At 32.2% G+C, this 23019-nt stretch overlaps 1 protein-coding gene across 6 annotated transcripts in view; it reads left to right on the top strand.

Annotated features, from left to right (window-relative positions):
• Dgkb (diacylglycerol kinase beta) overlaps nt 1–23019 on the top strand; it is a 580628-nt gene that overhangs the window by 93347 nt on the left and 464262 nt on the right. For all 6 annotated transcript variants that reach the window (XM_077796729.1, XM_026408351.2, XM_026408343.2 and 3 more), the window contains 4 exons: nt 629–769; nt 8474–8523; nt 11947–12021; nt 14920–15039. In XM_077796729.1, the coding sequence (XP_077652855.1) occupies nt 629–769; nt 8474–8523; nt 11947–12021; nt 14920–15039 (386 nt within the window). The remainder of the gene's footprint in view (nt 1–628; nt 770–8473; nt 8524–11946; nt 12022–14919; nt 15040–23019) is intronic.

The raw sequence follows: 23019 nt of genomic DNA, 5'->3' as shown, positions 1-23019 counted from the left end.
GGCAATAAATAAGGTTTTTTTTAAATGAAGTGAGAACCACGTTAAAATCATACTGTAGTCATGTGCTTTTACCTCTTAATTAAATGTCCATCATAATTATCTAGATTGTTTATGTTTTCTTCACTCTTACTCATCCACAAATTCCTTGATGGCATAAAGGATGTCTTATTTATGGTTCTCAGAAATATTTGACATATATTCTTGTTTTGTGAATAAATGATTACTTATTATCAATATATAGATCTCAACTTGACATACTCATATTTCTTCAGTTTTTGTGAAAGGCTGATTTCCATTGTCTTCCTAGCCAATTTTTATCTGTCATTGCCTAAGACAGAGAAAGGTGTAGTAGAAATGGTATGCCAGCTCACCCTGGACAACAGAATCCTGATCCTAATACCTAGTTCAGGCAGCTCAGCCCCCATGTTCCTGGATCCCAAAGTGTTCTCTATTCCACATTCCAGTCAGTGGACATATGTGTCTCTTCTGTACTGGAGTTTCACAGAAGTAGGTCATTCTCTGTCAAATAAATATGCAGCTGTTTTTATACTTTGTGAGTTATCTATTTTCTTTATTCATTTTTTTTATTTGAGAGCACTTTGAATGTTTTTAAATGTATTTTTTCCAGGTCTGAGAATGAATAAAGGTGCCATCACTCCTCCCCGTACTTCTCCTGCAAATACGTGTTCCCCAGAAGTAATCCACCTGAAGGACATTGTCTGTTACCTGTCTCTCCTTGAAAGAGGAAGACCTGAGGATAAACTTGAGTGTATGTGTTTCTTCATTTAATTTGCTTTTTGTGGTTGGAGGCAGGAGAACAAACTGGATATTGATGAACTTAAAATTGCACCAACTATGCTTGTCTAAATTTTTTTGTAAATTAAGTAACCTTGCTTAACAATATAAATTCCTCCTCCTGAAACTCAATTAAAATATTAAGACTTATCAATTTCAATTTATTAAGTTCCATTTATAGCCAGTGATTTCTTAAGCATATTTTTCTTTTACATGACGTTTAAAGAAAGTCCTCAATTCTTTTGAGTTAACATAATACTGTCACAAAGCATCCTTTGGTGAAAAAGTATTGATTCTGGTGTGAAGTGGTATGGTATGAAGAGGTGTTCCTATTAGTGAGCCAAAAATTATCCCTTTATATATCCCTCCTGTATCCTTCTCCCATGGATAAATCTCTATTGCAATTTTCAGTGTTAATAATCCCCTCTCCCTTTTTTTGCCAATACCAACATAACTCTTAAATGCCAAATCTGAGAGTCTTATTTATAGGACTTGATTCTGGATATTACAAATTATTAAACAAGACCTTTGTTCCTTCACTGTGACAGGTAGAGAGTTCCTATCTGCTGCAAGTATCAATTATTCTCTTTCATAAAATATAGTGACTGAGCTCTCTCTGGTGGCAATCTATACTCATTGCAACGCAAGAAAATATTTTTCAATTACTCTAAACCTGATCATTTGATATTCTATTATCTCTCAAAGCTTTTAATGAATATAATGTTGAAACTTTATTAAATAATCTTATTAATTTGATTACATTAGATATCATTAAGATGAATTTAAAAATTTACTACTAAAATGATGGTGAAGCTAATTAATCCTAACTTTACTATTTCTAAAGTAAATGTAAAACATTGTGATATTTCTAAGTTATGATTAGGAAGTGTTTTTAATTCAATTTTATTAATTTTTGATAATGTTTCTCCTACAAATAAAGAGTTTACCAAAATAAGATTATTCAAGAGTCACACCTGCTTAGGTTATAAATAAACCATGTGCACATCATCTTTAAATATATATTTATTATTCATAAATGTTACATATTTATATTTCAAGATTTATTTCATATTCCTAAGAGCCTACAGAAATTTCTCTCACTCCAACATAAATATTAATGTTCAATGAATTCTTTTGAAGTAATGGCCAGAGAGAAAGTTTGCTCAGGTGTTATCAGAACCATATTTGGGATGATTAAGAAGATATAAAGACAAATATTTTTTCCAGATCTAAAAATGAATAAAGACCCCATCAATCCTGCCCAGTGGTCTTTGTTGCAGTTTAATTATTTCTGGGTCAAATGGAAGTGTGTTGCTTTTAAGGTGCAATTTCTAATAAGCGTGCTTTTATAGTTTTCAGTTAGAGTTCTTGAACATACCTGACCTTTGTCCACACTACAGGCAGAATATGAACTCATGAGCCATTCAAAAACATTTGCTGAATCAAGTCAAGCCAATATGACATTCACTTTTCTTTATAGTTATCAGCACCCTTTGCTCTGTTGTTTCTTTGAGTTTCCCAGTTCTTTTTATAAGCTTACACCAGATTGACCTACGGTTTCCCCTTCCCCCCCCCCCGAAACAGTGTTTTCATATTCTTCTGTTACTATTGGGGTTTTTACCAAACTCCTCAAAGTAAATGATACCCTAGTCATCTTCTCTGTTTTCCTACTTTGTGATCCTTAATCTGGTTATCCATCACAACCATCAGGTTTGTGTTTTTTACTTTTTATTTTATAATGCCGATGCCTGACCCTTCCCACATCAACTAAATCAGAATCAATCCCCCTCACCCAATTTCTTAGCAGTTTGTCATACATTTTCTCCTACAAATGCACACTTACAAACTCCTAATATTCATGCATATATTCTTTTACAGATTAAAAAAAAATCTTAGTAAGACTTTAAAAAGCATTTAATAGTGTTTAGTTTAGAAGGGTTATGACCTATTAAACAGAAGAATTAAAAGAAAAGCAATTACAATTAACACAGACATAGGTGTGATCAAGCACCTAAAGTACTTAACTTTTGTATGTGAATACTGAATTTGGTTCTTACTTTCAGGTAGCTAAGTAGAAAGGAATACATATATGTTGATTTAGAGGTTCTCCATCTTTATCACCCAAAAAAATCACCTATAGGTCTGTGCCCACAGCTTGCAGGGCCCCACTCTTGCATTTCTGATTCAGCAGACCTGTCATGTGAGCTTGGAATTTGGTTTTGTGACACATTTGCTAATGCTCCTGGCCCAGGGACCTCATTTAAAGAAGCACCGGTTCATGCAACTTTTTTCTCTTGAGTAAACATTCATACACATTGTTTTAGTTAGCTATTTCTCTGCTGTGACTAAAGGACCAGACCAGAACAACTGTAGAGAAGGAAAAGTTCATTTGAGGGCTCACATTTTTAGAGGTCTTAGTCCATAGAAGTCCAACTCCTTCCTCAGGGCTCAATGTGAGGCAGAGCATCATGGTGGAAGAATGTGGAGAGGGAAGCAAAGAGGAAGTCTCTGCTTGCCAGATACAAATATATACCTCAAAGCCACGCCCCCAATTCCCACAACCAGCCACACTCTACCACTTCAGTTACTACTCTATCAGAGAATTAATTCACTAATTGAATTAAGACTCTCACAACCCAGTCTTCTCCTCTGAACCTTCTTGCATCATCTCCACATGAGCTTTTTGGGGGACATCTCACATCTAAACTATAACACACATACACAGTTCATGTGAAATAATTGTTGTGCTTCCTGGAATAGTGGCACTGCTTATAAAATTCTTTTACCTGGGTTATTAGATAAAATGCATGCATCACTGTCAGAGTTTAGAAAAGGAAGACATTTCCCCACAATAATGTTTTATACATCTATTCACTTCTTTCTGCCACTTTCTATCTCCCTTTCTGTCTTTTTCTGTGAGATATTTACATAATGTTTCATATAAAGCTTATCCTGTAGAAAAGAAACTGATGAATAAACGTTTTTGAGCTTTCTACCTATTACAAGCCATTTCTTAACCCCATCCTAATTTCTCTCTGAGGATCTTGATTGTCCTGAAATTATCAAGTAGAAGGTGTTTATTAACTTGTCCCCATGTGCTCTTAGAAAGAATGTGTGCTTGTCTCTGTGTCTATCTCTTTGCTCTGTCTCTCTGGTGTTGGTGCTACAAGGGCATTCCACTTTTTAATCTTCCCTTGTTGGTATCAATTTCCAACAATTCCAATGAATGGAGGAGGACATGACACCAGGGATGCCTTGCCTTCCTAACCTTTAATACCACCCACCAGGTGGTGGATTGCACCACCTACCTTTGTTGAAATCCCCCAATGCTCATAACATTTAAGAACTACTCTTACTCTAAAATAGTAAACTCCAGAATTTCTCTTGACCACAGACTTTGTGCACTTCCTAGTCTAATTTAAATATAGTAGAGCACAGTAGTACTTAAGAACCTGGACTCTAAACACTGATTAAACATGAATCACAGGTAGACACTAACTTGGTACAGTTTAAAAACCTCTCCAGGACTTAGTCTCCCAAACTGTAAAATTGGGATCATAAAATAGTGACTATGCCATGGTGTAGATGTGAGGATTAGATGAGCTAGTAATTGCATACATAAATTTCTTCACCTTTATCAGTTCACATAGGTATCTGTTAAAAAAATAAATAACAGTCTGTTAACAGTTTTTGACCCTGACCACTTCACTTCTTCATGAATTTGCCTGCTACCTTTTGGCCTCTGTCCCTTCAAATTTAAATGGATCTCATAAACCATGATGTCAGGTATTCTCTCACACTTAGTTTTGGTTATCCAATGCATTTACTCACATCCTGGGGTGGTAGAAATTTAGTGGAATAAAGATATAATTCTATAGATTATATTTCTACACAAGTCCTCAGCAACCCTTTGGTGCCCAGTGTTTCTCTCAGCTGAAAGTAAAGCAGACACTTTGTTTTTTCAAACACCTGCATGTTACCTATTTAATAATCATCTTGAATTCTTGTATTTTGTCTTGTGAATTCTTATACTTTGTCTCCTATAACCTAAAGTGTGTCCACTGCTATCTATATACTTGACTATTTCTATTCTGACATAAAGGAAAATATGAAATTGATTATTTCCAATTGAAAAATAGATATAATTTAAACCCATAACATAAAATCTGGCTCTACAGTTTGACCCACATTTTCTTGCCAGTTTCACATTTGGCTTGAACCTGCACACACACACACCCCAACAATATTCCTTGGTCAACCTCTCAGTTATCAGACAAACTCTAAACTTTTCTACCTTCCTGTGGAAATTCTCTCTCAGTGTATTTCTGATCCAGTCCAGACCGGAGACCTACCTTGCTTGATAAATCGTCTTGAAATCTCTATAAAGATGTGTGTCTCTCCTTCATGTCTTACATTTGTTGAAAATGTATCATGAAAGAGAAATCAATAGGAAAATACTTGGAAAGTAGATAATCGGCATGCAGATAATGAAGAGGAATCTGTAAGGTAAAGGTACTACTTACTATGTGTAGTACCTTAAAACCACTGAATTTTTATACTGAAGAGAACCAAAAGATCATCTGGTCAGCCTTCCTATACTTTATCAGTGAAACAAACTAAAGCCCCAAGACACTGATTATTAATTTGACCACCAGTTTGGTTATAATTGAAACATGATTCTTAACCTACTATATAGTGCCCTGTTTATTTTATTTCTGTTTTTATTGTGAAAAATATTATTCCATTGCACTTGTTGGCAAAAACTAAACAGCTGATTTTCTTTACCTCTACCCTTAAAGTTTATTAAATAGTTATTGAAGTACATATACCTATAAAATCTTGAAAATTAAACCTTAGTTTAAAGGTCTTTAAAAATATACAATTTCTAATGTTTAATAATAAGTTCTATATTAATATTTTCATATCAATTATGTATCATGAAAAGTTTACAAACAACATAGTATGTATACTAGTATATTCAGTAAGAAAAATAGAAACCGGTAGAACTTTGGGGAAGAAAAAAAATTATAAGAATAAAGAATTCCCTTTTCTTACATAATATGCCTTGGCTCTGATCTTTTAACTAAATACATGTGTAGGCACATAATTGGTTCTATATAAAGTGAAATTATGGGACCAAAAAATAGAAAAAAAGTGAGTTAAACTAGGTCATAACTTTGCAACCAGTACCTACCTTTGGAAATCATCATATTGATACAATAATTTTAATATTGGGCTTACTTTATTTTTACACATAAACCTCTATATGCTTATGTTGGTTTTAGAAATAAGATCTGTTTGTTCAGTTATTCACTTACCTTGAAACCTACCTTTATTTTTTATTTATGCATTTTTAAAATTAGTGCTTTATAGATATACGTAAAGGTGAAATTCACTGTGATATATTTATATACATAAGATAATTTGGTCGATTTCATTGCACCATTCCTCCCTTTGCCTGTCCCTCATTCTTGCCTCAATTCCCTTCTTCTAGTCCACTAATCTCTCTTCTGTTTTAAATATGGAGAAGAAATTGTCTTATTATAACAAAGATTAAAGCTTAATTTTACCCGTATTATTTATAAAGATAGTTTTAAAAGGGAAAGGTTTTATAGGCTTATTAGACCAAAAAACATTTATTTCCCATGGAGTTAATGATTGCCTTTTTCCCCTAACTTGATAGTTTTCTCTATCCATACAGCTAATTAATTCTCAACTTTGCCCCCACCCCATTAATTTTGGCTTAGAAACTTGTGCTCTTCGTACTTTAATCTTTTCATTGATAATGTCCTACCCCTTTATTTTATTTGTTCTATCTTTCTAGAACCACTTTTATTTGACTATAGAAGCTTTAAGAAAAAACTTTGAGTTTTTCTTTCTTTTTCTATTTTTCATCTTCTTTCCTTTTATCTATGTCTTACATTCCATATCTGGGACCTATTTTACATCATATGATGACTTTTCTCACACTTGTTTTTTAATCAGATTTTGACTTCACAGATAATCCACTTTGATCCCAGCAGGATCCTTATATGCTTCTAGTCTTATTTCATGGATATAATTTTCTTTTTGCTACCAGTGGGCACTGGGTCTCCACATGTCTAAACTATACAAGATGCTTTTACAGAACTTTATTCCACTGAGGATGAACAAAACCACAGTTTCCCTCCCTCTAAAGAACAATTAGACTTCTCTGTGGCCTTGACCTCCTGCTGTTAACCTCTTCTCTGAGTGAATCTGTAACTTCTTAGTACTTACAAAGGTAATTTTTACTATTTGCTACTACACTAGAAAATCTTGAAAATCTCATTGTCCATATTGTGGTAGGCATTTTTTTCTACTGCATTTTATTCTCATTTATTGAGGAGATGAGAAGGAATAATCTGTATGGTTTGCAAATAAACATATTTAAGTGTGTGAGTTGGCCTAACATTTATTTCCCTTAATTCAATAGGTACATTCCCCCTTTATATTTTAACATCTTTTAGATTTTTTTCCACTTACAAAAAAATTGAATGACATCATTAAGTTGGCAATATTTAAAATTTTAGTGATATGTAGAATAATTTTAAATCTTATAAATAATCATATCTTACAATTGGTGAAATATAAAAATCATTAAATAAAATGATAATAATCAATGGCAGTTATTTGATCAAGGTCATTGCATAATTATGCCTCCTAGTTATCAATGTCTGTTTTAATATTGTAGGTCTCAGACACCAAGATCCTACAGGAAATTATACAAACCCAACACACACCCCCACTTCCACTCTTCTGTTTTTACAGCTGTATCATTCTTCTCTGTTTATCTCAAAAGGGCACCTGCAGCCTCTTCCACAGCCTCCTAGTGGAGTGTGAATTCTACAATGTAATCCTCAGGCTGGGAAGGCTTTGTCCTGCTCTCCTGAGCTTACTAACTTGTAACCCATACTCTCCATATCCCTACTTGATTAGTTCAAAGATGAATTACCCCATGAAGCTCCACCACAGAGCTAGACAGATAAACCATTGTAGCCATGAAAACAATGCATTTTGTGTGCTGACATTCCCCAGAAAGAACTTGTTCTTTGCACTCCTCCATCCACTTCCTCACTGTTTGGGGATCAACCATTACAGTAGGTTATATCTGAATAGAACCTACAGTTTCTGGCATGCACTTGAGTGTACTGCTTCACTTAACTTTCATAGCAAATGGGTGTCTCTTGGCAGTGTGATTACCTCCCTTTATAGATAAGAAAACAGTGTTGGGCAAAGTTCCTGTAAGATTGGAGGGTCGGTTCCAATTTATAATTAAATTTTTTAAATTTCAAATCATTTGTTTGTTCTTATCCACTTAGCCCTTTGATGTTCAGACTCTGAGTGTCTCAACTTTTCTCTTGTTATATTTGAGTTTTTACATTTAATGACCAAATAAGAGTTTGAACAAACAATGGTGCTTTTTCAGTGTTTCCTAGATACAAACAAAATTTGGTAGATTTCATATCTGATATCTAGTGTTTTATTAACAATTAATTTGTTTTCAATTTAACTTGGTAAACAATCTTACAAATAATTTATTTGAGCAATAGAGAACTTTAACATTTGTTTTCAACAGAAAAGTTTTAAAGAATATGCCTTAAACTAATATTGATCTTGTTCACCTATAATCTTTTTTTTAACACTTCTTTTATTCTAGTTATGTTTCGCCTGTATGACACAGATGGGAATGGCTTCCTGGACAGCTCGGTAATTTTTTTCCTTCAAATTTTCTGTGAAAATTTCAAAGTAATTTCTTTTGAAAAAGGCAATGAATAAATTTATAGCTATTACCACAGAAGGCACACTTAATATAATTTACATCCATTCACACAGCATTTTTATCATTTGATTTTTTCGAAGGAGTGATCTGAGGAGACAGGATTATGATTGTTGTATTGAATAGTTTTGCTATGAAAACATGACTTTTTTTTTCTGCGCAGAATTTTGATAAAAAACGAAGACTCTAACATTAAATAAAACATTAGATAAAGTTGAGACCACTGGTCTAGAAAGAAAGAAAAACTATCAGTAAGATTTGACACTAAGGAAAACATTGATAATAGAAATAAAATCTAAAGGAATTATAAAGTCAATTTAATAATTTGATTATTTTCTTATTTTTCCACTTTTAAAAACATATTCTTAGTCATACATGCTGTTGAAATAAGTATGTGCATATATATAGGTGTATGTGTGTATATATGTGTATATATGTGTATGTATGTATATACACATAAATATATTTTACATATTTTCATAGCAAATGGTTGTCTCATGGCAGTGTGATTACCTCCCTTTATTGATTTGACAGACTTTCCTTTGTAAAGTCTCTCATCTAGTTACATATGCAGCTTGTACTCTAAGTCATAAAAATTAGTGAAAGAAAAAAATACCATCTCTGTATGATTAACTGGAAGGAACACTCAAATTTTTATTTTATTTGTAATGTACAGAGATCATAGTTAGCTCTCAGAAAAGTAGAAATTAGCCTCAGTTCCAATGTACACATCAGTATGTCCTATGAGAAATTAGCCTCCATTCCAGTGTGCACATCAGTATCTTCTATGAAAGTCTATTTCAGGTTTCATTCAATAATGTACTATGTATTTGCTGATCACATATTTGCCACATTATATTATTTCCTTCTGTCTCAATGAAAAATATGAATAATAAGAGTGTCAAGTTCTGGCAATTGTGAAGTGCACAGGCACATTTACACCGAATGCTTTCACACATTCGACAATGACTAAAATACATACTCTCTCTGATGGTGAGTTTCTCTGGTGGTGTGGTGGGCCTCCCTGTGGCAAACTCAAATAGAATTTTACAAGAGGAACAATGAAGCTGGAGACATGTTTATGTAATACTGAGGAGGAAAGTGGCATATTAGCATCACCAGAGAAATGAAATTACAATTCCCATTGCAGGAAATGACCACCACTGCTTTGAACTGAAGCTCTGACTGTGGGACTTATGTTTAAGTCTCTAGAATATTCCTCAGACTATTGCTTTTAAGTGCCTACTTATCTTGAGTTTTCCATTTAGTAATTTGGGGGTGCATGATAATTTTTTTCATTTTCTGGTACCATTTCACAGCTAGGAATTATGAGTTCTTTCTAGATATCTCAGTATGCTTATTGTAACTACAATACTACATATTGTGTTGTAATGAGAATCTGTTTTATTTAATATTTCTTTTAAGTTTAAATGATGTTTCTTGGGCTGGGATTATGGGTCAGTGGTAGCGTGCTTGCCTAGCACACATGAGGCATTGGGTTCAATCCCCAGCACCACATGAAGAAAACTAAATAAACATCTAAAAACTAAGAAAAAAAAAACTAAATAAACATCTAAAAACTAAAAAGAAAAAAAGAAAAAGAAAGAAAATAAAAGGATTTTTTTTTTTTTAACTAGGCTTTTAACCATGGGTTGAAATTTGGTGGATTTGAAAATTCAGCCAGATTTCTTTTTTTTTTTTGGTCTTAGGCCATTTTGGGGTAACATATATATAGTAGATTACTTGTAATATTCATATATTGCAGTATTCCCAATATTGAACAATGAATTGAGGATAAATTGTTTTAAATTGATTTGTTTATGGTAATTACCCTTTTTTTCTTTTTCTTAGTGATTAAATTTGGGGGTTTTCTCCACATAATCCACATAATCCATTGCCCAGTAATTTTCTTCAGTATCAGTTTCAAATTGTACCTTCTGTAGTCATTTGCAGTTCACCTTTTGGAGGACAAAAAAATAGAAAATTGATTTGGAAATTAATTTGAAAAATGATGAGTATTTCTCATAGTGAGAGTTAAAGTTTATTGATCCTTTATAATATGCTAAACTAGATAATATATTTCATATAACAAGATGTTTAATCTTGGCAGCAACTTTATCAACTAGGAAAAATTAGAATATCCATGTTTAGTGACGAGGAAACTAGAGATTAAATGACTTATGTCACAAGACTGTGTAATGTAGTCCATGAAAAATAGTTCTTGTTCTTAAAAACACATCCAAGGACTTCAACCTCTCCAAACCATTGAGTTGTTTATAAGCAAACATGGACTAGGTGATAATTTACTAATTCAAATACACAATTTTTGCAAGTTTTAAAATTTAGCAATTTCTAATATACATTTAAGTTGTTGTGGGGCTTCCTATCATGCATTAATAACAATATATATTTTTTAGAGAGAGAGAATATAGGTTTTACAACTTCCTCAGAGGGACCTGCTTTTTCTAATTTTTGCCGTATTTCCTTCTTCATGTAATGAACATTGACCACATATATTAGATCAGGGGTTAAGCAGCGTAATCTTTGACTAATATATTTTCAAGCCTAATGCTTTTTTACTTCTTATATTTGAAATTATACCACTTTTAAAATCATGTTATATCTCCATTTAAAATCAAAAGTATATTATAAAGCCATGTTTAATCTTTTCTGAAAATAGGCAAAGAAAATTGAAACATTGAAGACATACATCTGAAAAATATTTGAATTTTATTTAGCCAAGCCATATGTATTCACCAGTAGGTCTTCAAAGAGTTGACATTTGAGCAGAATAGTATAAAAATTCAAACTAAAATTCTATCCTCTCACAAAATAAACTCTACATATACTTAGCCTCCAAACCTTTACCCTGAATATCCCCCTAGCAAAGCACATTATCCCAATAAATGACTGGAAGAGACAATATATGTTCTCAGTGTATCAAAATAAAAATAAACCTCTCAGTTGCTCTCAAATGCTTCCTTCCACCCGTGCACATCTGCTTGGAAGCCAAAGGGTCAGGATGGTCAGTGACTTAGAAAATCACATCCTGTGAAAATATACATAAACTCCTGCTTTCATCAGGCCCTCCTTTTCTAGTAGAAGAAAGCCTTTCTTTGTATAATTGTGCCCTCTTCTGGTGGAAATTTCTAGACAAAGTACAAGATGAATTTCTATTTAGTCTCCTCTTCTCTATATCATTAATAAAATATTTAAATAGGAATATATGTATGTGTCTTATTTAATTTTTTAGCTACTTGTTGAACAAAACAATTCCTTTAAGTCAAAGATTAATAAGATCTTCTATTCATATATTCTCTCCCCCACCCAACCCCCTTTTTCTCTTTTTTCAGGAGCTAGAAAATATCATCAGTCAAATGATGCACGTTGCTGAGTACCTTGAATGGGATGTCACTGAACTTAATCCAGTAGGTATAAGAATTATTTAACTGTTGACTAAATCCTAGAAGGTTTCTTTCTTTCTTCCTTCTTTCCTTCCATCCTTCCTTCCTTTCTTTCTTTCTGTCTTTCCTGGGACTAAATGTACTACTATCATTTGATTTTTGTCTTTAAGTCACTCTAAGTTACTATTTCTAATGAGAAATCAAAGAGGATTCTAAATAAGACAAAGTATTTATGGTATTCTAAAGCTCTCATCAGTTAACTTTTGTTTCTTCTCTAAGGAAAGCCCAAAGCTCTTTGGCTTCTTCATAATAAAGCTTGGAATTCTAAATCAATTTGTTTAAAGAAACAATACCTCATAACTTTAATAAAAACTTCTTATTTAAGTAGAAGTACTAAAACTTCCAGCATTATTCAAATGGATATTAAAATAATCTGCATAGCAAATATAATTTTCTGTGAATTTAGCTGTAAGAAATATTTTGGATGATAGGAAATACTAATTTTAGTTCATTTTGAAGTCAATTAAGATTACATGAATAAAGCAAATACAGATCAATTTTAATTGAAATGCTTTGCATTTTATATGAATTTAAAAAGTCTGTAAACCAGTTTTTGCATTTATGCAGTTAGTAGCATGATAAGTGCATGAATATGTGTTACAAGAGCTCAAATCATTTATCTTCCTTTCTAAACTACGCAGTAAATACATAAGGTGCAAAACATTGTACCATTCATAATTGGATTTGGATTTTTCCAGTCGTAATGCAACTGTTTGGGGGGAGGGTTGTTGTTGTTGTTGTTGTTTATTTGTCTGATGTAGAAATGCATCCAACCTTCTTCTAGTGACTGGCAGCTATCAGTAACAGATTATATTTTGTGTATGGAATGATAAAGTAGATGATGAGGGTTGGGGTTGTGGCTGAGTAGTATATTGCTTGCCTAGCACTGGGTTTGATCCTCAGCACCACATAAAAAGAAATAAGTAAAATAAAGATACTGTGTTCATCTAAAACTAAAAAAAAAATATATTTTTTTTAAAAAGTAGATGATGACATGTATTTAATTGATTGCTCAATTGTCTTAGTACTATTTTTACTGTAATCAGGGGATTTCTTATAAGTTCTGCTGACCTTTTTGGTTATAGTAATCTAAAACATCTTTCTTTCCTCTTCCCTACCTTTTGACCTGTAAGATTGTTCATCTATCAATCAACTGAGGAAAGGAAGGGAGATTTTTTTTTTTCCTAACAGCTTTCTAAGTAGAAGTGGGTACCACCATTTTTTAGCAAAAATTATATTTGGTGACAGGAGGTATAGGTTTGAAAAAAGAAAGATCTAGATGCTGGGAAGGAGACAGAAAGTGGCTGGACAGCCTAACTATGACAAATACCGATGGGAAAATAGAAATAATACCTGTAGCATTATTTGTCATGTGTGGTCTGATAAGCTGGCCTCTATTCTGAATGTTTCAGTGTGAAAAATAAAGGTGAAGGCCTCCCTTTGAGCATGTCATTTGCTATCATGGTAACTGCTTCATCTTGCCTACTGCTTCAACAGTGATCTTCATTTTGAACAAATGTACACAGTTTGAGAGTCTTATTAACTTGGCATATATGAATAAAAATAAGTGATTATTTGAGGTTGATCATAATTAGTATTAGGTAAGAGTTTAGTTTATTCTCATATGTTCCTTTCCATTGGTTAATGAGCATGTCCTTCAAGAGGCAGAGCATTTAAACTGAATCTTTTGCCATTTATCAAATTTAAAATAATTTATCTTTTATTTTGAGAATAATTAAATAATTATTCCAGTACATTAAAATACAAATTTTTTTCAGTACTTACAGATCATTGTGTTGCTATGAAGGAAAACAATAGGATTTTAAAATACTTTCTGAGGAAACACACCAAGCACAGAAGTGTTTAGGCAAACAATATTTTTTACCAAAATTTTTTTAAAAATTCAGTGGTGGAGACCAAACCAACAGCATTGTACATGCTCCACAATCTCTCTATTACTGAACTATAGCCCCAACCAAATATTTTATTTATTATACTTTTAAAGTTTCTGTTGTAATGTTCTTTGAATTTCTTGCTTGTTCTTAATTGTTTGAAATTCCCACATTATATAAAGGCAATAACTCACTAGGGTTCTTACCAGGTTTGCCACCTTGATATCTTGAGATGGGAAGTACTTTGCCTTTCCAGCAGCCAAGGGTCATATGGTTGAACTCATATAATTTACTTTAATAATAATAAAACAATACTATGTGACATGATATATGCAGGGGTCTTCTATTTATAATTTGAAGTAAGTACCAACATCATCACCATTCCACAAAGAGGTTAAATGTATTACAATACTGTGAAGAACATTTTGGGACATTATTGCAAGTTATCTTTAGAAAAGAAGTCTAATTAAATATGATTAGGTCATTTAAATTTGGGGCTCTATTGAGTTCTGATAGGCAATTAAAAACAGCTTCATTCTTTTACCCTTTACTACTTAGCAGAGAATTCTTTGAGCTCTTTGCCATGAAATTAATTTGTTCAGACATTTTCTGGCATATATATGAATCTAAAAAAAAATCATCTTGAGGAAGTAATTAAAGACCACTTTCACTATTAAATTAAAGTTAACTTATTTTAGCTGTGCTATTCATTGAAAAAAATATTAGAAATTTAAGCACTTATTTCTAGCAGTTGATCAATGTATTTAGCTGTGTTCCAAAAATCATTAAGTCACTATTTTCTCAGTAATAGGATTAATGTTGTACTGAGTTATCAAAACATATATGCCAACTCTCCCTTTTGCTACTAGTCAAAATTTGTTGTAATCAGTTCAATGTAATGCCTTGCTATATTATGTGAAATGCATTTTATTGATTCTTTTTAAGTCTTCACTGATCTCCTCTTCTCCAGATCCTTCACGAAATGATGGAAGAAATTGACTATGATCATGATGGAACCGTGTCTCTGGAGGAGTGGATTCAAGGAGGAATGACAACAATCCCACTTCTTGTGCTCCTGGGCTTGGAAAATGTAAGCATTTCCATGGAGAAGGGTGGCCTGGCAATCACTCAGTGGGGTTCTCTATTAACCTTTTGATTATAAATTGATCTGGCCGTTTTCTACCACGAAGCATGTAGTGAGTGCCTGCTACTTTTAATAAATACACCATGGTGCAATTTAACAGTAGCTCCTTATGTGGTAACACTTGACATAAACATATTGATCCTCTTAAAATAATACCTTAGGATTACATGTGTATTTTTTCTCTTTTGTTTTCCTCTGTTTAAAGTGCAATCCTTTTTTTAAAACTGCATATCTCCCCAATGTTGTTTCTTCATATATCATTTAATGTAAGAAATTCTGTACTATTGTTGTATTCTGTGGTCCTTGTGATGCTCTATCTCAATCAATATTCCCTCTCACATGAAGATAATCTATTTTATTGATATCCCATACTTGGAGAAGGCAATTAGGTATTGGAGGAGGATGAGAGATATACATGTATATGAAAAATGTTGTTCTTATATTTCTGCAGATCAACCCATGTTCTTATTCTAATTTAATTCTCAAAAGTTTTTTTTTTTAAATTGGTGCCTAAATGCCATGTATTGACAATTAAATATATAGTTTGGGGGTTTAAAGTAGATCAACCTATGACCAGATGTGATATAATAATGACTTTGAAACTAAATCTTGCCTAACTCTGCCATAAAATTATTTCAGAAATTAATTCAGAAACCTGGTGACATCAACAGAAAAAAACCCTGGTTTTTGTATTTAGCATTAATTCTGGAATAGGAATGAACTCTAATATGTATATAATAGCATATTTTCTTAGAATCAAAGAGTATAAGGGATAGAAACCACCCTGACACACATAACATTTAAATTTTTGAGATACAAGACCATAGCGTCTACCACTTTTTGCTCCTGATCCTCAAACTCTTCATACTTCTTGTTACCAGCAAAACTAATTTTGCAGATTTTAAGACTAGACCAGTTATTCAACACAACAAAGTTTTTTAAGTCAGCTCTCAAGACATTTTACAGTCTGTTTGTGAAACCTATGAACGTATATATAAACATGTTTGTGTAAATGGGTTTAAGAATATATAAATAGGTTTAGGGTTTAGGATTATATATGAGTTTACAAATAAATAGATGAAGTTCAGAAAATTATCCTTTCTTTTTACCTGGAACTTCAAATTATTTACTGCTATTTTGATGTTACCTTTCATAGGAACCCTGGGATTTTAGTCTCTGTCAGATGAAGAAAAAAAATACTAATAGTTGATATGTAGGATATCACCTTAAAATAATTTATGACAAAGATAATGAATATAGATGTTATTTCTCATAAATACATATTTCTACACTTTGAAAATTAATTATTCAGTATTTCTTTGTACCTTATGTTTGTATACTACACATAATTTAGCATCTTTTATAACTTGTTATATACCCCTATTATAATTATTTAATTACCCCTATTATAATTATTTAATTTTTGAATATACCTGTGGATAAAAGCATTATGTAAATTGAATTATGATGAAAGAACAAAAGGAAAAAATATAAAATGGCAGCATTTTAAGTTTTAATTACATTCTGTGCTGAAAAACAATTGTTAGAAGACTCCAGTCATGGAGAGCCAATAATAATGGTTCTCTAGAAGGGAGTTTTATATTATCAAAACTAAAATTTGAGTATTCTATATCTTTTGGAAATTGGTGTATGAAAGCAGAGGAGATACAGGAATGACTAAATGAAATGTAGTCAGATGTGAGACAAGAAAGTACAGAAACGGAGATTTTGTTACATTTATTTTAAACATCACAGAGGATGTTGAAATAATGGTTTACTTTACATATTATTGTTTATAAAAGGCTTAAATTTTAATTTATAAATAGAGGTTCTTGTAAAATTATACAAATAGCATGGCTAACATAGTTCACAAATTTGTTTAGATTTAACTCTAAATATTTTAAAGAAATATGATATTTCATTAGTTTCTGGCATAGCAGCAGTAAGTTACATTGAATGAAATTTCTTTGCTTTTAATGTACATTTGGTTAATTATTTGTAAATTATCATTAATTGAATTTGTGTAAATTAATATTTTATGCTCTTAGTTCTAAAAGATTGACAGGAAAAATAAATTTAGGGTTTTGTTAATTGTAAAAAGAGCTGTGTTCCCAGTCCTGGCCACTAGATGTCAGGGCCACATTGTTTAACACGAATAAGGCAAATATATTTAAGAGATTGGATGTTTTCCCTCTGTGAATTAAGATTCTGAAAGAAATTTCCCTTTTCTTTCACATTTAAAAAAAAAAGAGTAAGGCAACCATATTTTAAGTATCTTTTAATAAGATGTATAAGCACTGTAATCATGTGTAATGATCATAAAACAGAATACCTCTCTGTTAAAAATAGCTTTTTAAGTCTAAGGTATTGTAAGTGTTGTAAAAAGCAGGAATGACACCAAGACAATTGAATGATGAGAGTCTTTTTTTAGTAATTGAGATTTATTTCCTTTCTGTAGGCAGTTAATGTGTTATATTATTACCTGCAGAGAATTTGATCCCTGGTGCTAGAGCCCCAACCCCCACTACATCTTTTGCTTATTAAATTGGAAATCTAGATGCTTCAGTTTGAAGCTGGCCATTTATTATAAAGCTTGCCTTGTTATGTTGTCCTATATATTCTTGTCTATTGTCAATTATGAGCTTGGAGAGTAGATTCTAATTGATAGTGGGTGTTAAATACCACAGTGTATTTGAGAGTGACTGCCGTGGACTAGCCAATAGCATAGATAAAAATGTCATTCTGAGAGAGTAAGCCTCTGTTCTCATGTAAGGCACAACTGTTATGATTTCACTATATTTATTTTTCTCCATTAACAGAATTTAAAATGCTGCTCTATTTTAAATAAAAATCTGCTTATCTACTAAAATCAGAAATGTAGTTTATCAGGACTTAATTCTTTACCAAACACTAAAAAGAAAGAGTCATTTCTTTTCTTTCACAAGCACTAATGCAAACTTCACAAAACCCAAGATAAACTGGTCAAAAACAGTACCAAGTCTTAGTGTCTCTTACATTTGAAGGAAAATAGGGAATTTAAATGATTATATGATTTTGATTACCACTACCAAAAGTTAACTTGAAACATTCTTTATTTATTTTGGAGGGAAGGGGGGACTGGGGACTGAACCTAGAGGTGCTTTACCACTGAGCCACATTCCCAGGCCTTTTTGAATATCTTATTTAGAGGCAGGGTCTCACTGAGTTGCTTAGGTCCTTCCTAAGTCGCTGAGGCTGGGTTTGAATTTTTAATTCTCCTTTCTCAGCCTCTAAATTTCTGGGATTACAAATATGCACCACTGCACATGAAGAAACTTATTCTTTTTTCAATAGTCATCTTACTGAAGGATTTTTTTCAAACCTTATATAATGAAAACCCTTTTTTTTTTTCTTTTCTCTAACAACTATTTGCTTCAGTAACTGGAACCTGTCTATCATGGGAAATACATTATATAGTTTAGGTTTTATGGCCATAAAGATCTCTGTCCCAACTGCTCAGTGCTTCTGTTATAGCCCAAAAGTAATCACAGAGATTGTAAAAAAGCAACCAACAAGGCTATGTTCCAATAAAACTTTATTTATAAAACAGATTGCTTAATAGACTTGAACCACGTGCCACCTTTTGTGCCAACTGCTGATCTATTTTGTTAATAATTTGTCATATTACAAACAGAAGATGTTTTAATTTACTTTTAATAATTCAGGAGACAGGACTCTAGAATACCTCTGACTTGGCACACAAACAACCACAGCAAGACATGAGTGAGATACAGAAGCAGTGGACTTCATGAACTGATCTCCATCCTGACTGTTATTAAGTCAGTCATTTTGTGCCAGGGAGTTGCATCCTCTAAAAAATGAAAAGAAAGTTAGTCAAGAATATGTTTTTCTTTTTCAAAACATTTTTTTAGTTCTAATGTTTCTTTTCTGAGACCAACAAGACAATTAATAATACTTCAATTCCTGAAAGCCATAATCTTGAATCTTTACTAAATTGTTCAAGAAAAATCCCCAAATTCATATTATTAGAAATTCCTTAATTCCTAAAAACAAAAATACACATTCACCTATTGTACACATATAATAAATATAAATATTATCCATCCAGGTATCCTTGAAATGACCTTAACTCCTTGGAGTGGACTCTTGTGCCCACATCTAATCTATTCTGGTTTTAAAGAGAATGATTCCATCTCAAAGAATCTTGGCCTTTAATCCTTAGAAGTAACATAAACTCTTCCTTTGATTGAGATGGTTTAAGACCTGTTAACTTTCTTGATAGAATAAAAGAATATGAAATATATTCTCTGATAAAATTTCTGAGTGGTACAGTATAAATGATAACATATTTTTAATAATCTAAATTATATTTTTAAAATTATGATTTGTATTCCAATTTTTACAATGTTAATTTGGTTTAGTTTTTGTTCCTCTATATGTACATGGTTCAATATAGAAAGAAGTTTCAAAACCAGATATATGTGACAATTCTTGAGATTTCAGATTAGGTATTGAAAAAGAAAAATGAACGTGTGGTTTCACATGTTATTGAGTTTGCATCTGAGCTGCAGGGGCCCAGTCTGCTCTCAGAAGGTGCAGTCTAGAGATGAGCAATTCACTGCAAATCTGCCCCAAATTTTAATATTTATCTTTGTTTTCTCATTGACCAGTGTCTGATATAGCTTGGTTTTTTTGTCTAAATGAGTAGTTTCTTTCATATTGACATTTACTGTTTGGAGATCTTGAACAAAATAGTAAGACAATTTAGTGATCTTTATTGTTTAATGGATTTAAAGTAATTTTCCACATTGGCTCATCTATGTGTTCTAAATAAGTCAGTTGAAATGTGGCTGGGTGCCAGGGAAGGAGTACTTATACTGGGATCTGTAAAATTTCTCCTTGAGGTCTTTGAAAATAAAAATATTTATAGTGCTATGGTGATTCAAGTTCAGTTGAACATTATATTTGATCTTTGAAGTATTTAGGAAAATCCTAAAATTTTATAAATCACTAGGATAAGGAAATTAAGTTTGAAAAAGTGCAAAGAGCCTTCTCCCATTTGAAACATCCCTTTGGCTTCTAGGGAACTGAGAATCAAGGAAGGACGTGAAGCTCCTTCTTAAGAGTAGACCAGCCTGAGACTCAGTAAACATTTCTCTCTGTCCTAAGCATAGAACTGAGCTGCTACATTGTAATCTGCAGTGCTGTATCTGGTAATGAAAATAAACTAACACATTTCCTATGAAATAAAGTATATAAAAATCTATGAATTTTTTCTTAATTCTTTTAGCTGATATGTTGGGATGTTACACAACTCAACCCAATGATGGTAATAATATTTGCTGTTTATATAACACCAGTCTTCTGAGGAGATAAATTAACTTCACAGGTATTGTATAATGAAACCTCACACGAAGGCCTAGGAAAGGAAAGTGGGTACTTTGATTTCATTAGAGAGGAAAATAAGAAGAAGAAAGATGAAATGGCCCGTTCACATTTTCATAGTAGGCAGGAACCAAGCCTTCTGGATTCTCTGTTCATTTCTTTCTTTTTTCTTTTTCTTTTTTTTTTAATATAAAAGTGAATTCATTTCTTGGCAATAAATATTTATTTGTAACAGAAGCACTAATAGAAATATGCTCTATTGGCTGATAGGATATAGGAAAGGACAGATTCTTTCTCTTCCCCACTAAGTTTACAATCTAAATAAGACAAACAAGACAAGACATGAAAATACAGAGAGTTGGAGTATAATTTGCACTGCTGAGAAGTAGTTGGCTCCTGGTTTCAATTTCTTCTTTTAAAGAAGTCACATACATATTTCATTCCTTGCATATTTTGGCAATGCATCCGGCTAAGAGCTATAAAGCTATTTGATTTGTTTTTTGGTAAAGCGTTTTATGCCTGGGTAATGGATTTGTACATCAGTTGCAGCCTGTAACATGGCTAAGTGTTCTGATTGACAGAACACCCACATTCAGACTTGTTTATTTTTTGATAAGGAAAATGCCAGCTAACTTAGTCCATATGTGCTCTCCAACAGGATGAGGCTTATTCACATATAATGGACAATCATTTAAAAATAAAATGACAAGGAATATAAAAATGGTAATACATATGAAAAATAGTTTTTTCCTTTCTTCTTTTACTTAAAAATATTTCAAAAAATTTAACTGCTAATTTTAAAGTTTGTTAGTTTTAAAAATTAACAATGCCATAGTTAAACTTTTTTTACATCAGGATGTTTAATTTTTAAAGCAATAGAAATTTAAATATACACAGTTTTCAAAATATAGCAAAGTTAAACACGTATACTATTCACATTTTATTATGACTTGAAATCTTATGGTTCATCTAAACCCAAACTCAATTAGGAAATTACTATGAAGTCTATTTCTTGAGTTTTAGAAAACTGAAATTATATCTTCTGAAGTTCTCTCCTTGACACCTTATGCCTAGCTGCTTTTGTTGAGATCTCATTAGCCCCTTGTCAGAAAGCCAAACATGAGCATTGTTGAGATTTATAGGTCTAGATTTACCCTTCTTGCAGGTTAATGTGTTGTTAATGTGTTAACTTGCCACCATTTCCTGGAAGCTGGCAGAGGACATGAGACTTTGGGGTCAGAGACAATGGGTTTTAGTACTCACAGTGAAGCAGCATCAGGAACTCCATGTTTGATCTGTTTGCCTTTCTCCCTAAGTTTCATGGGGAAAATGAAGTGAGACCTGACTAATTGCAGTGTACAGCATCAGAGTTAGGAACTTCTACCTTAGGGAAACTAAATCTCTTTTAATGTGCAGTAAAGAAATCCGTTTAATCTTTGCTTAGAAGAAAGAGATTATCCTTATTAGACTGGACAATAAATAAACCTGCCTTCTCTACTGGCCAGAGAAACATCTTTATTGTCCAAAACTTTTTTTCAGTAAGTTTGAAAAGATTTCTTGGGAGGGCAGAATAAGAAAAGACAGTGCTTCTGCTTCCAAAACATGCAGACATTCAAGAGATCCATGGAGAATTATCTCCCAGATAAACCATTTTTATTAATGTTTCATAGTATGATGCAAGTTTGAAATTTCTGGTTCTAATGTAAGAATTAGTTACTATAGATTTCCTCTGGTATTATAAATCTGATGGCTTGTCTCTTGACTGAGAATAGAAAAAAAGTGGTTAGGAATGTTAATATGAATATTTTCTTATCAAAAGAATCAAGATGATCTGGATGTTTGTGTTATCATACCACCTCAGAATTAATGATTTCCTCAGTACATAGTAAATGCTCAAAAATTATTTGGTGAATGTAATTCTAAGAAATGGGACAATTTGGCTAACCTGAAAAATTATGAGTTATGGTGGTGTCAATAGAGTACCAATAAATTATGTCTGAAATTAAGTTTCACACAAATTAGTGAAGTGAATACGGAGTACACATGTCAATGAAGAAAATGATGGTAAAATGATATGTAATGAAATATATAACTTTATATCTGTATTTTGACCTTCTTGTAAGGCGTTCAAGACTCATTTTATTGAATCTTGAACTATACAGTATGATTAAACATCCATTAGAGAAGTAGCTATTATGATATGCAGAGTTTTACTTAAAAGAGTAAGTAATACTCACAGAGTTTTTGCTAAATGTGTAAATTAATATAAACTCAAGGTTTTGTTGACAAAAACTAAGCTGATTGTTATACATATAGCAATGCAGTTTACCATCATTCTCTAATAATAAAATCACTTATTTTACAAAAGAGACATAATCAAGAAGGAAATGTAATTTAGTCCCTTAAAATGTTGATGCATTTAAATTTATTATTTGAGATATGGAATATATTATTAGAAAATATAACATAGCCTACTATCCACAAATTAAGTTCTAAAGTAACACCATATCTTGCTGGTAAGTGCTGTATTTTCCAGCCCAT

The sequence above is a fragment of the Urocitellus parryii genome, chromosome 3 (assembly GCF_045843805.1).
Source record: "Urocitellus parryii isolate mUroPar1 chromosome 3, mUroPar1.hap1, whole genome shotgun sequence".
Lineage (NCBI taxonomy): Eukaryota > Metazoa > Chordata > Mammalia > Rodentia > Sciuridae > Urocitellus > Urocitellus parryii.
The sequence above is the reverse complement of the archived record's forward strand: the minus strand, read 5'-3'. Positions and strand labels throughout refer to the sequence as shown.